The sequence below is a fragment of the Scyliorhinus canicula genome, chromosome 5, assembly GCF_902713615.1.
Source record: "Scyliorhinus canicula chromosome 5, sScyCan1.1, whole genome shotgun sequence".
Classification (NCBI taxonomy): Eukaryota; Metazoa; Chordata; class Chondrichthyes; order Carcharhiniformes; family Scyliorhinidae; genus Scyliorhinus; species Scyliorhinus canicula.
Genome location: NC_052150.1, coordinates 232,447,706 through 232,465,857, shown reverse-complemented (window position 1 = coordinate 232,465,857; position 18,152 = coordinate 232,447,706). Strand labels below are relative to the sequence as shown.

The following is an 18,152-nucleotide window of genomic DNA, read 5'->3' as shown; positions in this document are numbered from 1 at the left end:
GCTGATGGGGTTACAGTGAGGGCTGATGGGGTTACAGTGAGGCTGATGGGGTTACAGTGAGGCTGATGGGGTTACAGTGAAGCTGCTGATGGGGTTACAGTGAGGCTGCTGATGGGGTTACAGTGAGGCTGATGGGGTTACAGTGAAGCTGCTGTTGGGGTTACAGTGAAGCTGCTGATGGCTTGTTGCCCCCGGATAGGTGATTACAGACCCCAGTGAAATTAAAACTTCTTTCTGTCTCACAGTGGGTCCCGAGTTGATATTCGGGGAGAACAGAAACCAATGGGAAGGGACAGAATAGCAATTGAAGAACCACGTCAAAATTCACTAACTGGGTAAGAGGATTGAGATTGCTTTGCATGCATTGCATTAATGCTGCATGTATCACTGTTACACATGTGCACGTCATGGTAATACCCTGTGTGCGAGCGTTCCTCTAATGCTGCATGTGCGCATGTCTCAGTAATGCAACATGTGCATGCATCGTAGCAGTGTGTGTGTGTGCATGTCACGCTATGTTTGTGAGCACATCGTGATAACATTGCATGTACACGCGGAGCGGTAATGCTGCACATGAACATGTTGCGGGAACGTGTGTGTGGGGGATGCGATAATGCTGCCAGTATATGCAGCACGGTAACGCTGGACATGAACACGTCGTGGTAACACTGTGTACACACATCATTGAGCTGCATGTCATAATAATCAAGCAGGCTTAAGTTAACACTGCAGTGAAGTTACTGTGAAAAGCCCCTAGTCGCCACAATCCGGCACCTGTTCGGGTGCACAGGGAGAATTCAGAATGTCCAATTCACCTAACAGCACGTCTTTCGGGACTTGTTGGAGGAAACCGGAGCACCCGGAGGAAACCCACTCAGACACGGGGAGAATGTGCAGACTCCACACAGACAGTGACCCAAGGCGGGAATCGTACCCGGGACCCTGGAGCTGTGAAGTAGCAGTGCTAACCACTGTGCCACCGTGCTGCCCGTGTGGACGCGTTGCTGTAATGCCACATGTGACCATGTCACAGTCATGCTGCATGTGCACACGTTGCTGTAAAGCTGCCTGTCGCCTCTTCCTGGTGGAGAATGTGATTGTATTTGCCTCCAACAGGTTGTCTCCAGCATTCCCAGATCGTGCAGCCCCCATCCGGACAGCAAAGGCAGAACGACGGTATCAGGAAAGGCTCCGGGTGCAGAGTCCAGACCTTCCTATAGGCCGGGACAAGGAGCTGTCTCCTGCGGAACGACGAGCCCTGGAGGCTGAGAAACGAGCCATGTGGAGGGCAGCAAGGTAAGGCCCAATCCACGGGATGCTCCATTGCTATATTCACACAAACAGGTGTAACAGTGCCCATCACATCCCCTCCACCCACCACCGTCTCACCCCATAGGCCAGCTGGTCTGTGCAGAGTGCTGACCTCACTCCATGCTGGGCGTTACTCTGCGCGAAACTGGCTGGGAGTAACGATTATTAATATTCAACCTCTCGATCTCCTCCTTCCGTCCTCTTCCCCAGAATCCACGGTGGCCAGATTGTGTCCATAGTCAGGGTCCAGGCACCAAGGGAGGAGCAACACGTAACTTTGGACAGGACATGATTCAGGGTCAACGTTAAGGCTGTACACCAATCAGCAGCAATATACCTCCGATTCAGCACATCTACTGTTCCATGGGACTTCTATTCTAGACGCCGAACCTGTGGCACCCGTAATCCAGTGAGAGTCAGTGTGTGTGGGACCCGTACCCCAGTGAGAGTCAGTGTGTGTGGGACCCGTACCCCAGTGAGAGTCAGTGTGTGTGGGACCCGTACCCCAGTGAGAGTCAGTGTGTGTGGGACCCGTACCCCAGTGAGAGTCAGTGTGTGTGGGACCCGTACCCCAGTGAGAGTCAGTGTGTGTGGGACCCGTACCCCAGTGAGAGTCAGTGTGTGTGGGACCCGTACCCCAGTGAGAGTCAGTGTGTGTGGGACCCGTACCCCAGTGAGAGTCAGTGTGTGTGGGACCCGTACCCCAGTGAGAGTCAGTGTGTGTGGGACCCGTACCCCAGTGAGAGTCAGTGTGTGTGGGACCCGTACCCCAGTGAGAGTCAGTGTGTGTGGGACCCGTACCCCAGTGAGAGTCAGTGTGTGTGGGACCCGTACCCCAGTGAGAGTCAGTGTGTGTGGGACCCGTACCCCAGTGAGAGTCAGTGTGTGTGGGACCCGTACCCCAGTGAGAGTCAGTGTGTGTGGGACCCGTACCCCAGTGAGAGTCAGTGTGTGTGGGACCCGTACCCCAGTGAGAGTCAGTGTGTGTGGGACCCGTACCCCAGTGAGAGTCAGTGTGTGTGGGACCCGTACCCCAGTGAGAGTCAGTGTGTGTGGGACCCGTACCCCAGTGAGAGTCAGTGTGTGTGGGACCCGTACCCCAGTGAGAGTCAGTGTGTGTGGGACCCGTACCCCAGTGAGAGTCAGTGTGTGTGGGACCCGTACCCCAGTGAGAGTCAGTGTGTGTGGGACCCGTACCCCAGTGAGAGTCAGTGTGTGTGGGACCCGTACCCCAGTGAGAGTCAGTGTGTGTGGACCCGTACCCCAGTGAGAGTCAGTGTGTGTGGGACCCGTACCCCAGTGAGAGTCAGTGTGTGTGGGACCCGTACCCCAGTGAGAGTCAGTGTGTGTGGGACCCGTACCCCAGTGAGAGTCAGTGTGTGTGGGACCCGTACCCCAGTGAGAGTCAGTGTGTGTGGGACCCGTACCCCAGTGAGAGTCAGTGTGTGTGGACCCGTACCCCAGTGAGAGTCAGTGTGTGTGGGACCCGTACCCCAGTGAGAGTCAGTGTGTGTGGGACCCGTACCCCAGTGAGAGTCAGTGTGTGTGGGACCCGTACCCCAGTGAGAGTCAGTGTGTGTGGGACCCGTACCCCAGTGAGAGTCAGTGTGTGTGGGACCCGTACCCCAGTGAGAGTCAGTGTGTGTGGGACCCGTACCCCAGTGAGAGTCAGTGTGTGTGGGACCCGTACCCCAGTGAGAGTCAGTGTGTGTGGGACCCGTACCCCAGTGAGAGTCAGTGTGTGTGGGACCCTACCCCAGTGAGAGTCAGTGTGTGTGGACCCGTACCCCAGTGAGAGTCAGTGTGTGTGGACCCGTACCCCAGTGAGAGTCAGTGTGTGTGGACCCGTACCCCAGTGAGAGTCAGTGTGTGTGGGACCCGTACCCAGTGAGAGTCAGTGTGTGTGGGACCCGTACCCCAGTGAGAGTCAGTGTGTGTGGGACCCGTACCCCAGTGAGAGTCAGTGTGTGTGGGACCCGTACCCCAGTGAGAGTCAGTGTGTGTGGGAACCCGTACCCCAGTGAGAGTCAGTGTGTGTGGGACCCGTACCCCAGTGAGAGTCAGTGTGTGTGGGACCCGTACCCCAGTGAGAGTCAGTGTGTGTGGGACCCGTACCCCAGTGAGAGTCAGTGTGTGTGGGACCCGTACCCCAGTGAGAGTCAGTGTGTGTGGGACCCGTACCCCAGTGAGAGTCAGTGTGTGTGGGACCCGTACCCCAGTGAGAGTCAGTGTGTGTGGGACCCGTACCCCAGTGAGAGTCAGTGTGTGTGGGACCCGTACCCCAGTGAGAGTCAGTGTGTGTGGGACCCGTACCCCAGTGAGAGTCAGTGTGTGTGGGACCCGTACCCCAGTGAGAGTCAGTGTGTGTGGGACCCGTACCCCAGTGAGAGTCAGTGTGTGTGGGACCCGTACCCCAGTGAGAGTCAGTGTGTGTGGGACCCGTACCCCAGTGAGAGTCAGTGTGTGTGGGACCCGTACCCCAGTGAGAGTCAGTGTGTGTGGGACCCGTACCCCAGTGACAGTCAGTGTGTGTGGGACCCCAGTGAGAGTCAGTGTGTGTGGGACCCGTACCCCAGTGAGAGTCAGTGTGTGTGGGACCCGTACCCCAGTGAGAGTCAGTGTGTGTGGGACCCGTACCTCAGTGAGAGTCAGTGTGTGTGGGACCCGTACCCCAGTGAGAGTCAGTGTGTGTGGACCCGTACCCCAGTGAGAGTCAGTGTGTGTGGGACCCCAGTGAGAGTCAGTGTGTGTGGGACCCGTACCCCAGTGACAGTCAGTGTGTGTGGGACCCGTACCCCAGTGACAGTCAGTGTGTGTGGGACCCGTACCCCAGTGAGAGTCAGTGTGTGTGGGACCCGTACCCCAGTGAGAGTCAGTGTGTGTGGGACCCATACCCCAGTGAGAGTCAGTGTGTGTGAGACCCGTACCCCAGTGAGAGTCAGTGTGTGTGGGACCCGTACCCCAGTGAGAGTCAGTGTGTGTGGGACCCGTACCCCAGTGAGAGTCAGTGTGTGTGGGACCCGTACCCCAGTGAGAGTCAGTGTGTGTGGGACCCGTACCCCAGTGAGAGTCAGTGTGTGTGGGACCCGTACCCCAGTGAGAGTCAGTGTGTGTGGGACCCGTACCCCAGTGAGAGTCAGTGTGTGTGGGACCCGTACCCCAGTGAGAGTCAGTGTGTGTGGGACCCGTACCCCAGTGAGAGTCAGTGTGTGTGGGACCCGTACCCCAGTGAGAGTCAGTGTGTGTGGGACCCGTACCCCAGTGAGAGTCAGTGTGTGTGGGACCCGTACCCCAGTGAGAGTCAGTGTGTGTGGGACCCGTACCCCAGTGAGAGTCAGTGTGTGTGGGACCCGTACCCCAGTGAGAGTCAGTGTGTGTGGGACCCGTACCCCAGTGAGAGTCAGTGTGTGTGGGACCCGTACCCCAGTGAGAGTCAGTGTGTGTGGGACCCGTACCCCAGTGAGAGTCAGTGTGTGTGGACCCGTACCCCAGTGAGAGTCAGTGTGTGTGGGACCCGTACCCCAGTGAGAGTCAGTGTGGGTGGGCCCGTACCCAGTGAGAGTCAGTGTGTGTGGAACCCGTACCCCAGTGAGAGTCAGTGTGTGTGGGACCCGTACCCCAGTGAGAGTCAGTGTGTGTGGGACCCGTACCCCAGTGAGAGTCAGTGTGTGTGGGACCCGTACCCCAGTGAGAGTCAGTGTGTGTGGGACCCGTACCCAGTGAGAGTCAGTGTGTGTGGGACCCGTACCCCAGTGAGAGTCAGTGTGTGTGGGACCCGTACCCCAGTGAGAGTCAGTGTGTGTGGGACCCGTACCCCAGTGAGAGTCAGTGTGTGTGGGACCCGTACCCCAGTGAGAGTCAGTGTGTGTGGGACCCGTACCCCAGTGAGAGTCAGTGTGTGTGGGACCCGTACCCCAGTGAGAGTCAGTGTGTGTGGGACCCGTACCCCAGTGAGAGTCAGTGTGTGTGGGACCCGTACCCCAGTGAGAGTCAGTGTGTGTGGGACCCGTACCCCAGTGAGAGTCAGTGTGTGTGGGACCCGTACCCCAGTGAGAGTCAGTGTGTGTGGGACCCGTACCCCAGTGAGAGTCAGTGTGTGTGGGACCCGTACCCCAGTGAGAGTCAGTGTGTGTGGGACCCGTACCCCAGTGAGAGTCAGTGTGTGTGGGACCCGTACCCCAGTGAGAGTCAGTGTGTGTGGGACCCGTACCCAGTGAGAGTCAGTGTGTGTGGGACCCGTACCCCAGTGAGGGTCAGTGTGTGTGGGACCTGTACCCCAGTGAGAGTCAGTGTGTGTGGGACCCGTACCCCAGTGAGAGTCAGTGTGTGTGGGACCCGTACCCCAGTGAGAGTCAGTGTGTGTGGGACCCGTACCCCAGTGAGAGTCAGTGTGTGTGGGACCCGTACCCCAGTGAGAGTCAGTGTGTGTGGGACCCGTACCCCAGTGAGAGTCAGTGTGTGTGGGACCCGTACCCCAGTGAGAGTCAGTGTGTGTGGGACCCGTACCCCAGTGAGAGTCAGTGTGTGTGGGACCCGTACCCCAGTGAGAGTCAGTGTGTGTGGGACCCGTACCCCAGTGAGAGTCAGTGTGTGTGGGACCCGTACCCCAGTGAGAGTCAGTGTGTGTGGGACCCGTACCCCAGTGAGAGTCAGTGTGTGTGGGACCCGTACCCAGTGAGAGTCAGTGTGTGTGGGACCCGTACCCCAGTGAGAGTCAGTGTGTGTGGGACCCGTACCCCAGTGAGAGTCAGTGTGTGTGGGACCCGTACCCCAGTGAGAGTCAGTGTGTGTGGGACCCGTACCCCAGTGAGAGTCAGTGTGTGTGGGACCCGTACCCCAGTGAGAGTCAGTGTGTGTGGGACCCGTACCCCAGTGAGAGTCAGTGTGTGTGGGACCCGTACCCCAGTGAGAGTCAGTGTGTGTGGGACCCGTACCCCAGTGAGAGTCAGTGTGTGTGGGACCCGTACCCCAGTGAGAGTCAGTGTGTGTGGGACCCGTACCCCAGTGAGAGTCAGTGTGTGTGGGACCCGTACCCCAGTGAGAGTCAGTGTGTGTGGGACCCGTACCCCAGTGAGAGTCAGTGTGTGTGGGACCCGTACCCCAGTGAGAGTCAGTGTGTGTGGGACCCGTACCCAGTGAGAGTCAGTGTGTGTGGGACCCGTACCCCAGTGAGAGTCAGTGTGTGTGGGACCCGTACCCCAGTGAGAGTCAGTGTGTGTGGGACCCGTACCCCAGTGAGAGTCAGTGTGTGTGGGACCCGTACCCCAGTGAGAGTCAGTGTGTGTGGGACCCGTACCCCAGTGAGAGTCAGTGTGTGTGGGACCCGTACCCCAGTGAGAGTCAGTGTGTGTGGGACCCGTACCCCAGTGAGAGTCAGTGTGTGTGGGACCCGTACCCCAGTGAGAGTCAGTGTGTGTGGGACCCGTACCCCAGTGAGAGTCAGTGTGTGTGGGACCCGTACCCCAGTGAGAGTCAGTGTGTGTGGGACCCGTACCCCAGTGAGAGTCAGTGTGTGTGGGACCCGTACCCCAGTGAGAGTCAGTGTGTGTGGGACCCGTACCCCAGTGAGAGTCAGTGTGTGTGGGACCCGTACCCCAGTGAGAGTCAGTGTGTGTGGGACCCGTACCCCAGTGAGAGTCAGTGTGTGTGGGACCCGTACCCCAGTGAGAGTCAGTGTGTGTGGGACCCGTACCCCAGTGAGAGTCAGTGTGTGTGGGACCTGTACCCCAGTGAGAGTCAGTGTGTGTGGGACCCTACCCCAGTGAGAGTCAGTGTGTGTGGGACCCGTACCCCAGTGAGAGTCAGTGTGTGTGGGACCCGTACCCAGTGAGAGTCAGTGTGTGTGGGACCCTTACCCCAGTGAGAGTCAGTGTGTGTGGGACCCGTACCCCAGTGAGAGTCAGTGTGTGTGGGACCCGTACCCCAGTGAGAGTCAGTGTGTGTGGGACCCGTACCCCAGTGAGAGTCAGTGTGTGTGGGACCCGTACCCCAGTGAGAGTCAGTGTTGTGGGACCCGATACCCCAGTGAGAGTCAGTGTGTGTGGGACCCGTACCCCAGTGACAGTCAGTGTGTGTGGGACCCGTACCCGAGTGAGAGTCAGTGTGTGTGGGACCTGTACCCCAGTGAGAGGCAGTGTGTGTGGGACCCATACCCCAGTGAGAGTCAGTGTGTGTGAGACCCGTACCCCAGTGAGAGTCAGTGTGTGTGAGACCCGTACCCCAGTGAGAGTCAGTGTGTGTGGGACCCGTACCCCAGTGAGAGTCAGTGTGTCTGGGACCCCAGTGAGAGTCAGTGTGTGTGGGACCCGTACCCCAGTGAGAGTCAGTGTGTGGGGGTCCCGTACCCAAGTGAGAGTCAGTGTGTGTGGGACCCGTACCCCAGTGAGAGTCAGTGTGTGTGGGACCCGTACCCCAGTGAGAGTCAGTGTGTGTGGGTACCCGTACCCCAGTGAGAGTCAGTGTGTGTGGGACCGTACCCCAGTGAGAGTCAGTGTGTGTGGGACCCGTACCCCAGTGAGAGTCAGTGTGTGTGGGACCCTTACCCCAGTGAGAGTCAGTGTGTGTGGGACCCGTACCCCAGTGAGAGTCAGTGTGTGTGGGACCCGTACCCCAGTGAGAGTCAGTGTGTGTGGGACCCGTACCCCAGTGAGAGTCAGTGTGTGTGGGACCCGTACCCCAGTGAGAGTCAGTGTGTGTGAGACCCGTACCCCAGTGAGAGTCAGTGTGTGTGGGACCCGTACCCCAGTGAGAGTCAGTGTGTGTGGGACCCCAGTGAGAGTCAGTGTGTGTGGGACCCGTACCCCAGTGAGAGTCAGTGTGTGTGGGACCCGTACCCCAGTGAGAGTCAGTGTGTGTGGGACCCGTACCCCAGTGAGAGTCAGTGTGTGTGGGACCCGTACCCCAGTGAGAGTCAGTGTGTGTGGGACCCAGTACCCCAGTGAGAGTCAGTGTGTGTGGGACCCGTACCCCAGTGAGAGTCAGTGTGTGAGAGACCCGTACCCCAGTGAGAGTCAGTGTGTGTGAGACCCGTACCCCAGTGAGAGTCAGTGTGTGTGGGACCCGTACCCAGTGAGAGTCAGTGTGTGTGGGACCCGTACCCCAGTGAGAGTCAGTGTGTGTGGGACCCGTACCCCAGTGAGAGTCAGGGTGTGTGGGACCCGTACCCCAGTGAGAGTCAGTGTGTGTGGGACCCGTACCCAGTGAGAGTCAGTGTGTGTGGACCCGTACCCCAGTGAGAGTCAGTGTGTGTGGGACCCGTTACCCAGTGAGAGTCAGTGTGTGTGGGACCCGTACCCCAGTGAGAGTCAGTGTGTGTGGGACCCTGTACCCCAGTGAGAGTCAGTATGTGTGGGACCCGTACCCCAGTGAGAGTCAGTGTGTGTGGGACCGTACCCAGTGAGAGTCAGTGTGTGTGGGACCCGTACCCCAGTGAGAGTCAGTGTGTGTGGGACCCGTACCCCAGTGAGAGTCAGTGTGTGTGGGACCCGTACCCCAGTGAGAGTCAGTGTGTGTGGGACCCGTACCCCAGTGAGAGTCAGTGTGTGTGGGCCCGTACCCCAGTGAGAGTCAGTGTGTGTGGGACCCGTACCCCAGTGAGAGTCAGTGTGTGTGGGACCCGTACCCCAGTGAGAGTCAGTGTGTGTGGGACCCGTACCCCAGTGAGAGTCAGTGTGTGTGGACCCGTACCCCAGTGAGAGTCAGTGTGTGTGGGACCCGTACCCCAGTGAGAGTCAGTGTGTGTGGGACCCGTACCCCAGTGAGAGTCAGTGTGTGTGGGACCCGTACCCCAGTGAGAGTCAGTGTGTGTGGGACCCGTACCCCAGTGAGAGTCAGTGTGTGTGGGACCCGTACCCCAGTGAGAGTCAGTGTGTGTGGGACCCGTACCCCAGTGAGAGTCAGTGTGTGTGGGACCCGTACCCAGTGAGAGTCAGTGTGTGTGGGACCCTACCCCAGTGAGAGTCAGTGTGTGTGGGACCCGTACCCCAGTGAGAGTCAGTGTGTGTGGGACCCGTACCCCAGTGAGAGTCAGTGTGTGTGGGACCCGTACCCCAGTGAGAGTCAGTGTGTGTGGGACCCGTACCCCAGTGAGAGTCAGTGTGTGGGGTCCCGTACCCCAGTGAGAGTCAGTGTGTGTGGGACCCGTACCCCAGTGAGTGGCAGTGTGTGTGGGACCCATACCCCAGTGAGAGTCAGTGTGTGTGGGACCCGTACCCCAGTGAGAGGCAGTGTGTGGGGGTCCCGTACCCCAGTGAGAGGCAGTGTGTGTGGGACCCGTACCCCAGTGAGAGTCAGTGTGTGTGGGACCCGTACCCCAGTGAGAGTCAGTGTGTGTGGGACCCGTACCCCAGTGAGAGTCAGTGTGTGTGAGACCCGTACCCAGTGAGAGTCAGTGTGTGTGGGACCCGTACCCCAGTGAGAGTCAGTGTGTGTGGGACCCGTACCCCAGTGAGAGTCAGTGTGTGTGGGACCCGTACCTCAGTGAGAGTCAGTGTGTGTGGGACCCGTACCCCAGTGAGAGTCAGTGTGTGTGAGACCCATACCTCAGTGAGAGTCAGTGTGTGTGGGACCCGTACCCCAGTGAGAGTCAGTGTGTGTGGGACCCGTACCCCAGTGAGAGTCAGTGTGTGTGGGACCCGTACCCCAGTGAGAGTCAGTGTGTGTGGAACCCGTACCCCAGTGAGAGTCAGTGTGTGTGGGGCCCGTACCCCAGTGAGAGTCAGTGTGTGGGACCCGTACCCCAGTAAGGGTCAGTGTGTGTGGGACCCGTACCCCAGTGAGAGTCAGTGTGTGTGGGACCCATACCCAGTGAGAGTCAGTGTGTGTGGGACCCGTACCCCAGTGAGAGTCAGTGTGTGTGGGACCCGTACCCCAGTGAGAGTCAGTGTGTGTGGGACCCATACCTCAGTGAGAGTCAGTGTGTGTGGGACCCATACCCCAGTGAGAGTCAGTGTGTGTGGACCCGTACCCCAGTGAGAGTCAGTGTGTGTGGGACCCGTACCCCAGTGAGAGTCAGTGTGTGTGGGACCTGTACCCCAGTGAGAGGCAGTGTGTGTGGGACCCATACCCCAGTGAGAGTCAGTGTGTGTGGGACCCGTACCCCAGTGAGAGTCAGTGTGTGTGGGAACCCGTACCCCAGTGAGAGTCAGTGTGTGTGGGACCCGTACCCCAGTGAGAGTCAGTGTGTGTGGGACCCGTACCCCAGTCAGAGTCAGTGTGTGTGGGACCCGTACCCAGTGAGAGTCAGTGTGTGTGGGACCCGTACCCCAGTGAGAGTCAGTGTGTGTGGGACCCGTACCCCAGTGAGAGTCAGTGTGTGTGGACCCGTACCCCAGTGAGAGTCAGTGTGTGTGGGAACCCGTACCCCAGTGAGAGTCAGAGTGTGTGGAACCCGTACCCCAGTGAGAGTCAGTGTGTGTGGGAACCCTACCCCAGTGAGAGTCAGTGTGTGTGGGACCCGTACCCCAGTGAGAGTCAGTGTGTGTGGGACCCCAGTGAGAGTCAGTGTGTGTGGACCCAGTACCCCAGTGAGAGTCAGTGTGTGTGGAACCCTACCCCAGTGAGAGTCAGTGTGTGTGGGAACCCGTACCCAGTGAGAGTCAGTGTGTGTGGGACCCGTACCCCAGTGAGAGTCAGTGTGTGTGGGACCCGTACCCCAGTGAGAGTCAGTGTGTGTGGGACCCGTACCCCAGTGAGAGTCAGTGTGTGTGGGACCCGTACCCCAGTGAGAGTCAGTGTGTGTAGGACCCATACCCCAGTGAGAGTCAGTGTGTGTGGGACCCGTACCCCAGTGAGAGTCAGTGTGTGTGGGACCCGTACCCCAGTGAGAGTCAGTGTGTGTGGGACCCGTACCCCAGTGAGAGTCAGTGTGTGTGGGACCCGTACCCCAGTGAGAGTCAGTGTGTGTGGGACCCATACACACTGAGAGTCAGTGTGTGTGGGACCCATACCCCAGTGAGAGTCAGTGTGTGTGGACCCGTACCCCAGTGAGAGTCAGTGTGTGTGGGACCCGTACCCCAGTGAGAGTCAGTGTGTGTGGGACCCGTACCCCAGTGAGAGTCAGTGTGTGTGGGACCCGTACCCCAGTGAGAGTCAGTGTGTGTGGGACCCGTACCCCAGTGAGAGTCAGTGTGTGTGGGACCCGTACCCCAGTGAGAGTCAGTGTGTGTGGGACCCGTACCCCAGTGAGAGTCAGTGTGTGTGGGACCCGTACCCAGTGAGAGTCAGTGTGTGTGGGACCCGTACCCCAGTGAGAGTCAGTGTGTGTGGGACCCATACCCCAGTGAGAGTCAGTGTGTGTGGGACCCATACCCCAGTGAGAGTCAGTGTGTGTGGGACCCGTACCCCAGTGAGAGTCAGTGTGTGTGGGACCCGTACCCCAGTGAGAGTCAGTGTGTGTGGGACCCGTACCCCAGTGAGAGTCAGTGTGTGTGGGACCCGTACCCCAGTGAGAGTCAGTGTGTGTGGGACCCGTACCCCAGTGAGAGTCAGTGTGTGTGGGACCCGTACCCCAGTGAGAGTCAGTGTGTGTGGGACCCGTACCCCAGTGAGAGTCAGTGTGTGTGGGACCCGTACCCCAGTGAGAGGTCAGTGTGTGTGGGACCCGTACCCCAGTGAGAGTCAGTGTGTGTGGGACCCGTACCCCAGTGAGAGTCAGTGTGTGTGGGACCCGTACCCCAGTGAGAGTCAGTGTGTGTGGGACCCATACCTCAGTGAGAGTCAGTGTGTGTGGGACCCATACCCCAGTGATAGTCAGTGTGTGTGGGACCCGTACCCCAGTGAGAGTCAGTGTGTGTGGGACCCGTACCCCAGTGAGAGTCAGTGTGTGTGGGACCTGTACCCCAGTGAGAGTCAGTGTGTGTGGGACCCATACCCCAGTGAGAGTCAGTGTGTGTGGGACCCGTACCCCAGTGAGAGTCAGTGTGTGTGGGACCCCAGTGAGAGTCAGTGTGTGTGGGACCCTATCCCCAGTGAGAGTCAGTGTGTGTGGGACCCGTACCCCAGTGAGAGTCAGTGTGTGTGGGACCCGTACCCCAGTGAGAGGCAGTGTGTGGGGGTCCCGTACCCCAGTGAGAGGCAGTGTGTGTGGGACCCGTACCCCAGTGAGAGTCAGTGTAGTGTGGGACCCGTACCCCAGTGAGAGTCAGTGTGTGTGGGACCCGTACCCCAGTGAGAGTCAGTGTGTGTGGGACCCGTACCCCAGTGAGAGTCAGTGTGTGTGGACCCGTACCCCAGTGAGAGTCAGTGTGTGTGGGACCCGTACCCCAGTGAGAGTCAGTGTGTGTGGGACCCGTACCCCAGTGAGAGTCAGTGTGTGTGGGACCCCCAGTGAGAGTCAGTGTGTGTGGGACCCGTACCCCAGTGAGAGTCAGTGTGTGTGGGACCCGTACCCCAGTGAGAGTCAGTGTGTGTGGGACCCGTACCCCAGTGAGAGTCAGTGTGTGTGGGACCCGTACCCCAGTGAGAGTCAGTGTGTGTGGGACCCGTACCCCAGTGAGAGTCAGTGTGTGTGGGACCCGTACCCCAGTGAGAGTCAGTGTGTGTGGGACCCGTACCCCAGTGAGAGTCAGTGTGTGTGGGACCCGTACCCCAGTGAGAGTCAGTGTGTGTGGGACCCGTACCCCAGTGAGAGTCAGTGTGTGTGGGACCCGTACCCCAGTGAGAGTCAGTGTGTGTGGGACCCGTACCCCAGTGAGAGTCAGTGTGTGTGGGACCCGTACCCCAGTGAGAGTCAGTGTGTGTGAGACCCGTACCCAGTGAGAGTCAGTGTGTGTGAGACCCGTACCCCAGTGAGAGTCAGTGTGTGTGGGACCCCAGTGAGAATCAGTGTGTGTGGGACCCGTACCCCAGTGAGAGTCAGTGTGTGGGGGACCCGTACCCCAGTGAGAGTCAGTGTGTGTGGGACCCGTACCCCAGTGAGAGTCAGTGTGTGTGGGACCCGTACCCCAGTGAGAGTCATGTGTGTGGGACCCATACCCCAGTGAGAGTCAGTGTGTGTGGGACCCGTACCCCAGTGAGAGTCAGTGTGTGAGAGACCCGTACCCCAGTGAGAGTCAGTGTGTGTGAGACCCGTACCCCAGTGAGAGTCAGTGTGTGTGGGACCCGTACCCCAGTGAGAGTCAGTGTGTGTGGGACCCGTACCCCAGTGAGAGTCAGTGTGTGTGGGACCCGTACCCTCAGTGAGAGTCAGTGTGTGTGGGACCCGTACCCCAGTGAGAGTCAGTGTGTGTGGGACCCGTACCCCAGTGAGAGTCAGTGTGTGTGGGACCCGTACCCAGTGAGAGTCAGTGTGTGTGGGACCCGTACCCCAGTGAGAGTCAGTGTGTGTGGGACCGTACCCCAGTGAGAGTCAGTGTGTGTGGGACCCGTACCCCAGTGAGAGTCAGTGTGTGTGGGACCCGTACCCCAGTGAGAGTCAGTGTGTGTGGGACCCGTACCCCAGTGAGAGTCAGTGTGTGTGGGACCCGTACCCCAGTGAGAGTCAGTGTGTGTGGGACCCGTACCCCAGTGAGAGTCAGTGTGTGTGGGACCCGTACCCCAGTGAGAGTCAGTGTGTGTGGGACCCGTACCCCAGTGAGAGTCAGTGTGTGTGGGACCCGTACCCCAGTGAGAGTCAGTGTGTGTGGGACCCGTACCCCAGTGAGAGTCAGTGTGTGTGGGACCCGTACCCCAGTGAGAGTCAGTGTGTGTGGGACCCGTACCCCAGTGAGAGTCAGTGTGTGTGGGACCCGTACCCCAGTGAGAGTCAGTGTGTGTGGGACCCGTACCCCAGTGAGAGTCAGTGTGTGTGGGACCCGTACCCCAGTGAGAGTCAGTGTGTGTGGGACCCGTACCCCAGTGAGAGTCAGTGTGTGTGGACCCGTACCCCAGTGAGAGTCAGTGTGTGTGGGACCCGTACCCCAGTGAGAGTCAGTGTGTGTGGAGACCCGTACCCCAGTGAGAGTCAGTGTGTGTGGGACCCGTACCCCAGTGAGAGTCAGTGTGTGTGGGACCCGTACCCCAGTGAGAGTCAGTGTGTGTGGGACCCGTACCCCAGTGAGAGTCAGTGTGTGTGGACCCGTACCCCAGTGAGAGTCAGTGTGTGTGGGACCCGTACCCCAGTGAGAGTCAGTGTGTGTGGGACCCGTACCCCAGTGAGAGTCAGTGTGTGTGGGACCCGTACCCCAGTGAGAGTCAGTGTGTGTGGGACCCGTACCCCAGTGAGAGTCAGTGTGTGTGGGACCCGTACCCCAGTGAGAGTCAGTGTGTGTGGGACCCGTACCCCAGTGAGAGTCAGTGTGTGTGGGACCCGTACCCCAGTGAGAGTCAGTGTGTGTGGGACCCGTACCCCAGTGAGAGTCAGTGTGTGTGGGACCCGTACCCCAGTGAGAGTCAGTGTGTGTGGGACCCGTACCCCAGTGAGAGTCAGTGTGTGTGGGACCCGTACCCCAGTGAGAGTCAGTGTGTGTGGGACCCGTACCCCAGTGAGAGTCAGTGTGTGTGGGACCCGTACCCCAGTGAGAGTCAGTGTGTGTGGGACCCATACCCCAGTGAGAGTCAGTGTGTGTGGGACCCGTACCCCAGTGAGAGTCAGTGTGTGTGGGACCCAGTACCCCAGTGAGAGTCAGTGTGTGTGGGACCCGTACCCCAGTGAGAGTCAGTGTGTGTGGGACCCGTACCCCAGTGAGAGTCAGTGTGTGTGGGACCCGTACCCCAGTGAGAGTCAGTGTGTGTGGACCCGTACCCCAGTGAGAGTCAGTGTGTGTGGGACCCGTACCCCAGTGAGAGTCAGTGTGTGTGGACCCGTACCCCAGTGAGAGTCAGTGTGTGTGGGACCCGTACCCCAGTGAGAGTCAGTGTGTGTGGGACCCATACCCCAGTGAGAGTCAGTGTGTGTGGGACCCGTACCCCAGTGAGAGTCAGTGTGTGTGGGACCCGTACCCCAGTGAGAGTCAGTGTGTGTGGGACCCATACCCAGTGAGAGTCAGTGTGTGTGGGACCCGTACCCCAGTGAGAGTCAGTGTGTGTGGGACCCGTACCCCAGTGAGAGTCAGTGTGTGTGGGACCCGTACCCCAGTGAGAGTCAGTGTGTGTGGGACCCGTACCCCAGTGAGAGTCAGTGTGTGTGGGACCCATACCCCAGTGAGAGTCAGTGTGTGTGAGACCCGTACCCCAGTGAGAGTCAGTGTGTGTGGGACCCCAGTGAGAGTCAGTGTGTGTGGGACCCGTACCCCAGTGAGAGTCAGTGTGTGTGGGACCCGTACCCCAGTGAGAGTCAGTGTGTGTGGGACCCGTACCCCAGTGAGAGTCAGTGTGTGTGGGACCCATACCCCAGTGAGAGTCAGTGTGTGTGGGACCCGTACCCCAGTGAGAGTCAGTGTGTGGGGATCCCGTACCCCAGTGAGAGTCAGTGTGTGTGGGACCCGTACCCCAGTGAGAGTCAGTGTGTGTGGGACCCATACCCCAGTGAGAGTCAGTGTGTGTGGGACCCGTACCCCAGTAAGGGTCAGTGTGTTAGAGACCCGTACCCCAGTGAGAGTCAGTGTGTGTGGGACCCGTACCCCAGTGAGAGTCAGTGTGTGTGGGACCCGTACCCCAGTGAGAGTCAGTGTGTGTGGGACCCATACCTCAGTGAGAGTCAGTGTGTGTGGGACCCATACCCCAGTGAGAGTCAGTGTGTGTGGGACCCGTACCCCAGTGAGAGTCAGTGTGTGTGGGACCCGTACCCCAGTGAGAGTCAGTGTGTGTGGGTCCCGTACCCCAGTGAGAGTCAGTGTGTGTGGGACCCGTACCCCAGTGAGAGTCAGTGTGTGTGGGACCCGTACCCCAGTGAGAGTCAGTGTGTGTGGGACCTGTACCCCAGTAAGAGTCAGTGTGTGTGAGACCCGTACCCCAGTGAGAGTCAGTGTGTGTGGGACCCGTACCCCAGTGAGAGTCAGTGTGTGTGGGACCCGTACCCCAGTGAGAGTCAGTGTGTGTGGGACCCATACCTCAGTGAGAGTCAGTGTGTGTGGGACCCATACCCCAGTGATAGTCAGTGTGTGTGAGACCCGTACCCCAGTGAGAGTCAGTGTGTGGGGGACCCGTACCCCAGTGAGAGGCAGTGTGTGTGGGACCCGCACCCCAGTGAGAGTCAGTGTGTGTGGGACCCATACCTCAGTGAGAGTCAGTGTGTGTGGGACCCGTACCCCAGTGAGAGTCAGTGTGTGTGGGACCCGTACCCCAGTGAGAGTCAGTGTGTGTGGGACCCGTACCCCAGTGAGAGGCAGTGTGTGTGGAACCCGTACCCCAGTGAGAGTCAGTGTGTGTGGGACCCGTACCCCAGTGAGAGTCAGTGTGTGTGGGACCCGTACCCCAGTGAGAGTCAGTGTGTGTGGGACCCGTACCCCAGTGAGAGTCAGTGTGTGTGGGACCCGTACCCCAGTGAGAGTCAGTGTGTGTGGGACCCGTACCCCAGTGAGAGTCAGTGTGTGTGGGACCCGTACCCCAGTGAGAGTCAGTGTGTGTGGGACCCGTACCCCAGTGAGAGTCAGTGTGTGTGGGACCCGTACCCCAGTGAGAGTCAGTGTGTGTGGGACCCGTACCCCAGTGAGAGTCAGTGTGTGTGGGACCCGTACCCCAGTGAGAGTCAGTGTGTGTGGGACCCGTACCCCAGTGAGAGTCAGTGTGTGTGGGACCCGTACCCCAGTGAGAGTCAGTGTGTGTGGGACCCGTACCCCAGTGAGAGTCAGTGTGTGTGGGACCCGTACCCCAGTGAGAGTCAGTGTGTGTGGGACCCGTACCCCAGTGAGAGTCAGTGTGTGTGGGACCCGTACCCCAGTGAGAGTCAGTGTGTGTGGGACCCCCGTACCCCAGTGAGAGTCAGTGTGTGTGGGACCCGTACCCCAGTGAGAGGCAGTGGGTGGGAACTGGTGGAATCTGCCTTTGGGATCCACATTAATCTAATGTTTGAGGTGTTCAGGGAGAGCTTTAACATGAATGCAATGTGGATGAGTGTAGAACTGAGAGAATATTCTGGAAGTGTAGGAAAGGACTGGGTATGATGGATTCAGTTGTAATGAGTCCAGTATGAAACATTAAGTTATCTGGTAGCCTGGTCCTTTGCTCACTTCTGTCCCTAATATTCTTCCTTTTCTCTTGCCTTCCTTGTGCTTCTCTGATTTCTGATTTCTCCTTTGCCTTTGTGCTTTTCCCTCTTCTTTCTGCCCCGTCCTTCTCTTACTGATCAGAAACCAGGCCCTGGAGGATGATCTCAAACAGTACGAGCAGGACCGTGCACGCCGCCTTTACCAATCACGCCAGCGGGCCGCTGAAGGGGCTGGCCCAGCTCAGAGGAGCAGTGTGAAACACCTTCCACTGGCCAGACAGGAGCCTCCATACACTGACTTCAGGTGTGGAGCCGAGACGTGCGTGCATGCTGCATCCTGCATGCTGACTCCCAGCTCACTGCAGCTTCCTGCCTGTGTCATAGCTCAAACTTACCATAACAGCACCCAGGCTAATGTATCAGAACATTTAACAGGACCAGACAAACTTTGAACCAAGCCAAAGAATTAGACAAATGACCAAATGTTCAGTCACAGGGGTAGACTTTAAGAAGCATTGAAAAGGAGTAAAGAGAGGTTTGAAGAGGAAATTCCAAATCTACGGGCCTAGAAACTAGAGGAGATGCCAATTTTGCCAATGGTCGCCCAATGCTCGTGTTCCTGCACTAGAGGGCTGGATGAATGATTTAGAGACTTGACTTGGGACTTCACCAAGGCAATTGGGGAATTTAAATTCAGTTAATTAAACAAACATCAAATAAAAAGCTAGTATCAGTTAAATTTAGCTTCCGAGGAGGTTTCCCAGTCTGGCAGCAGGGA

General features: G+C 58.6%; 1 protein-coding gene across 1 annotated transcript; it reads left to right on the top strand.

Annotated features, from left to right (window-relative positions):
- Positions 1-250: 250 nt before the first annotated feature.
- Positions 251-17,826, top strand: LOC119965733 (protein scribble homolog). Its single transcript, XM_038796495.1, has 3 exons — positions 251-335; positions 1,117-1,296; positions 17,517-17,826. The coding sequence occupies exons 1-3, from the start codon at positions 283-285 to the stop codon at positions 17,824-17,826; spliced, it is 543 nt and encodes a 180-aa protein (XP_038652423.1). The 5' UTR covers positions 251-282.
- Positions 17,827-18,152: the final 326 nt, after the last annotated feature.

Bases quoted from the DNA above. Each gene is read 5' to 3' on its own strand.
- LOC119965733 (XM_038796495.1), top strand. From the start codon at position 283: ATGGGAAGGGACAGAATAGCAATTGAAGAACCACGTCAAAATTCACTA. The intron at 336-1,116 runs GTAAGAGGATTG...TGCCTCCAACAG, and splicing joins CGTCAAAATTCACTAACTGG to GTTGTCTCCAGCATTCCCAG. The intron at 1,297-17,516 runs GTAAGGCCCAAT...CTTACTGATCAG, and splicing joins GCCATGTGGAGGGCAGCAAG to AAACCAGGCCCTGGAGGATG.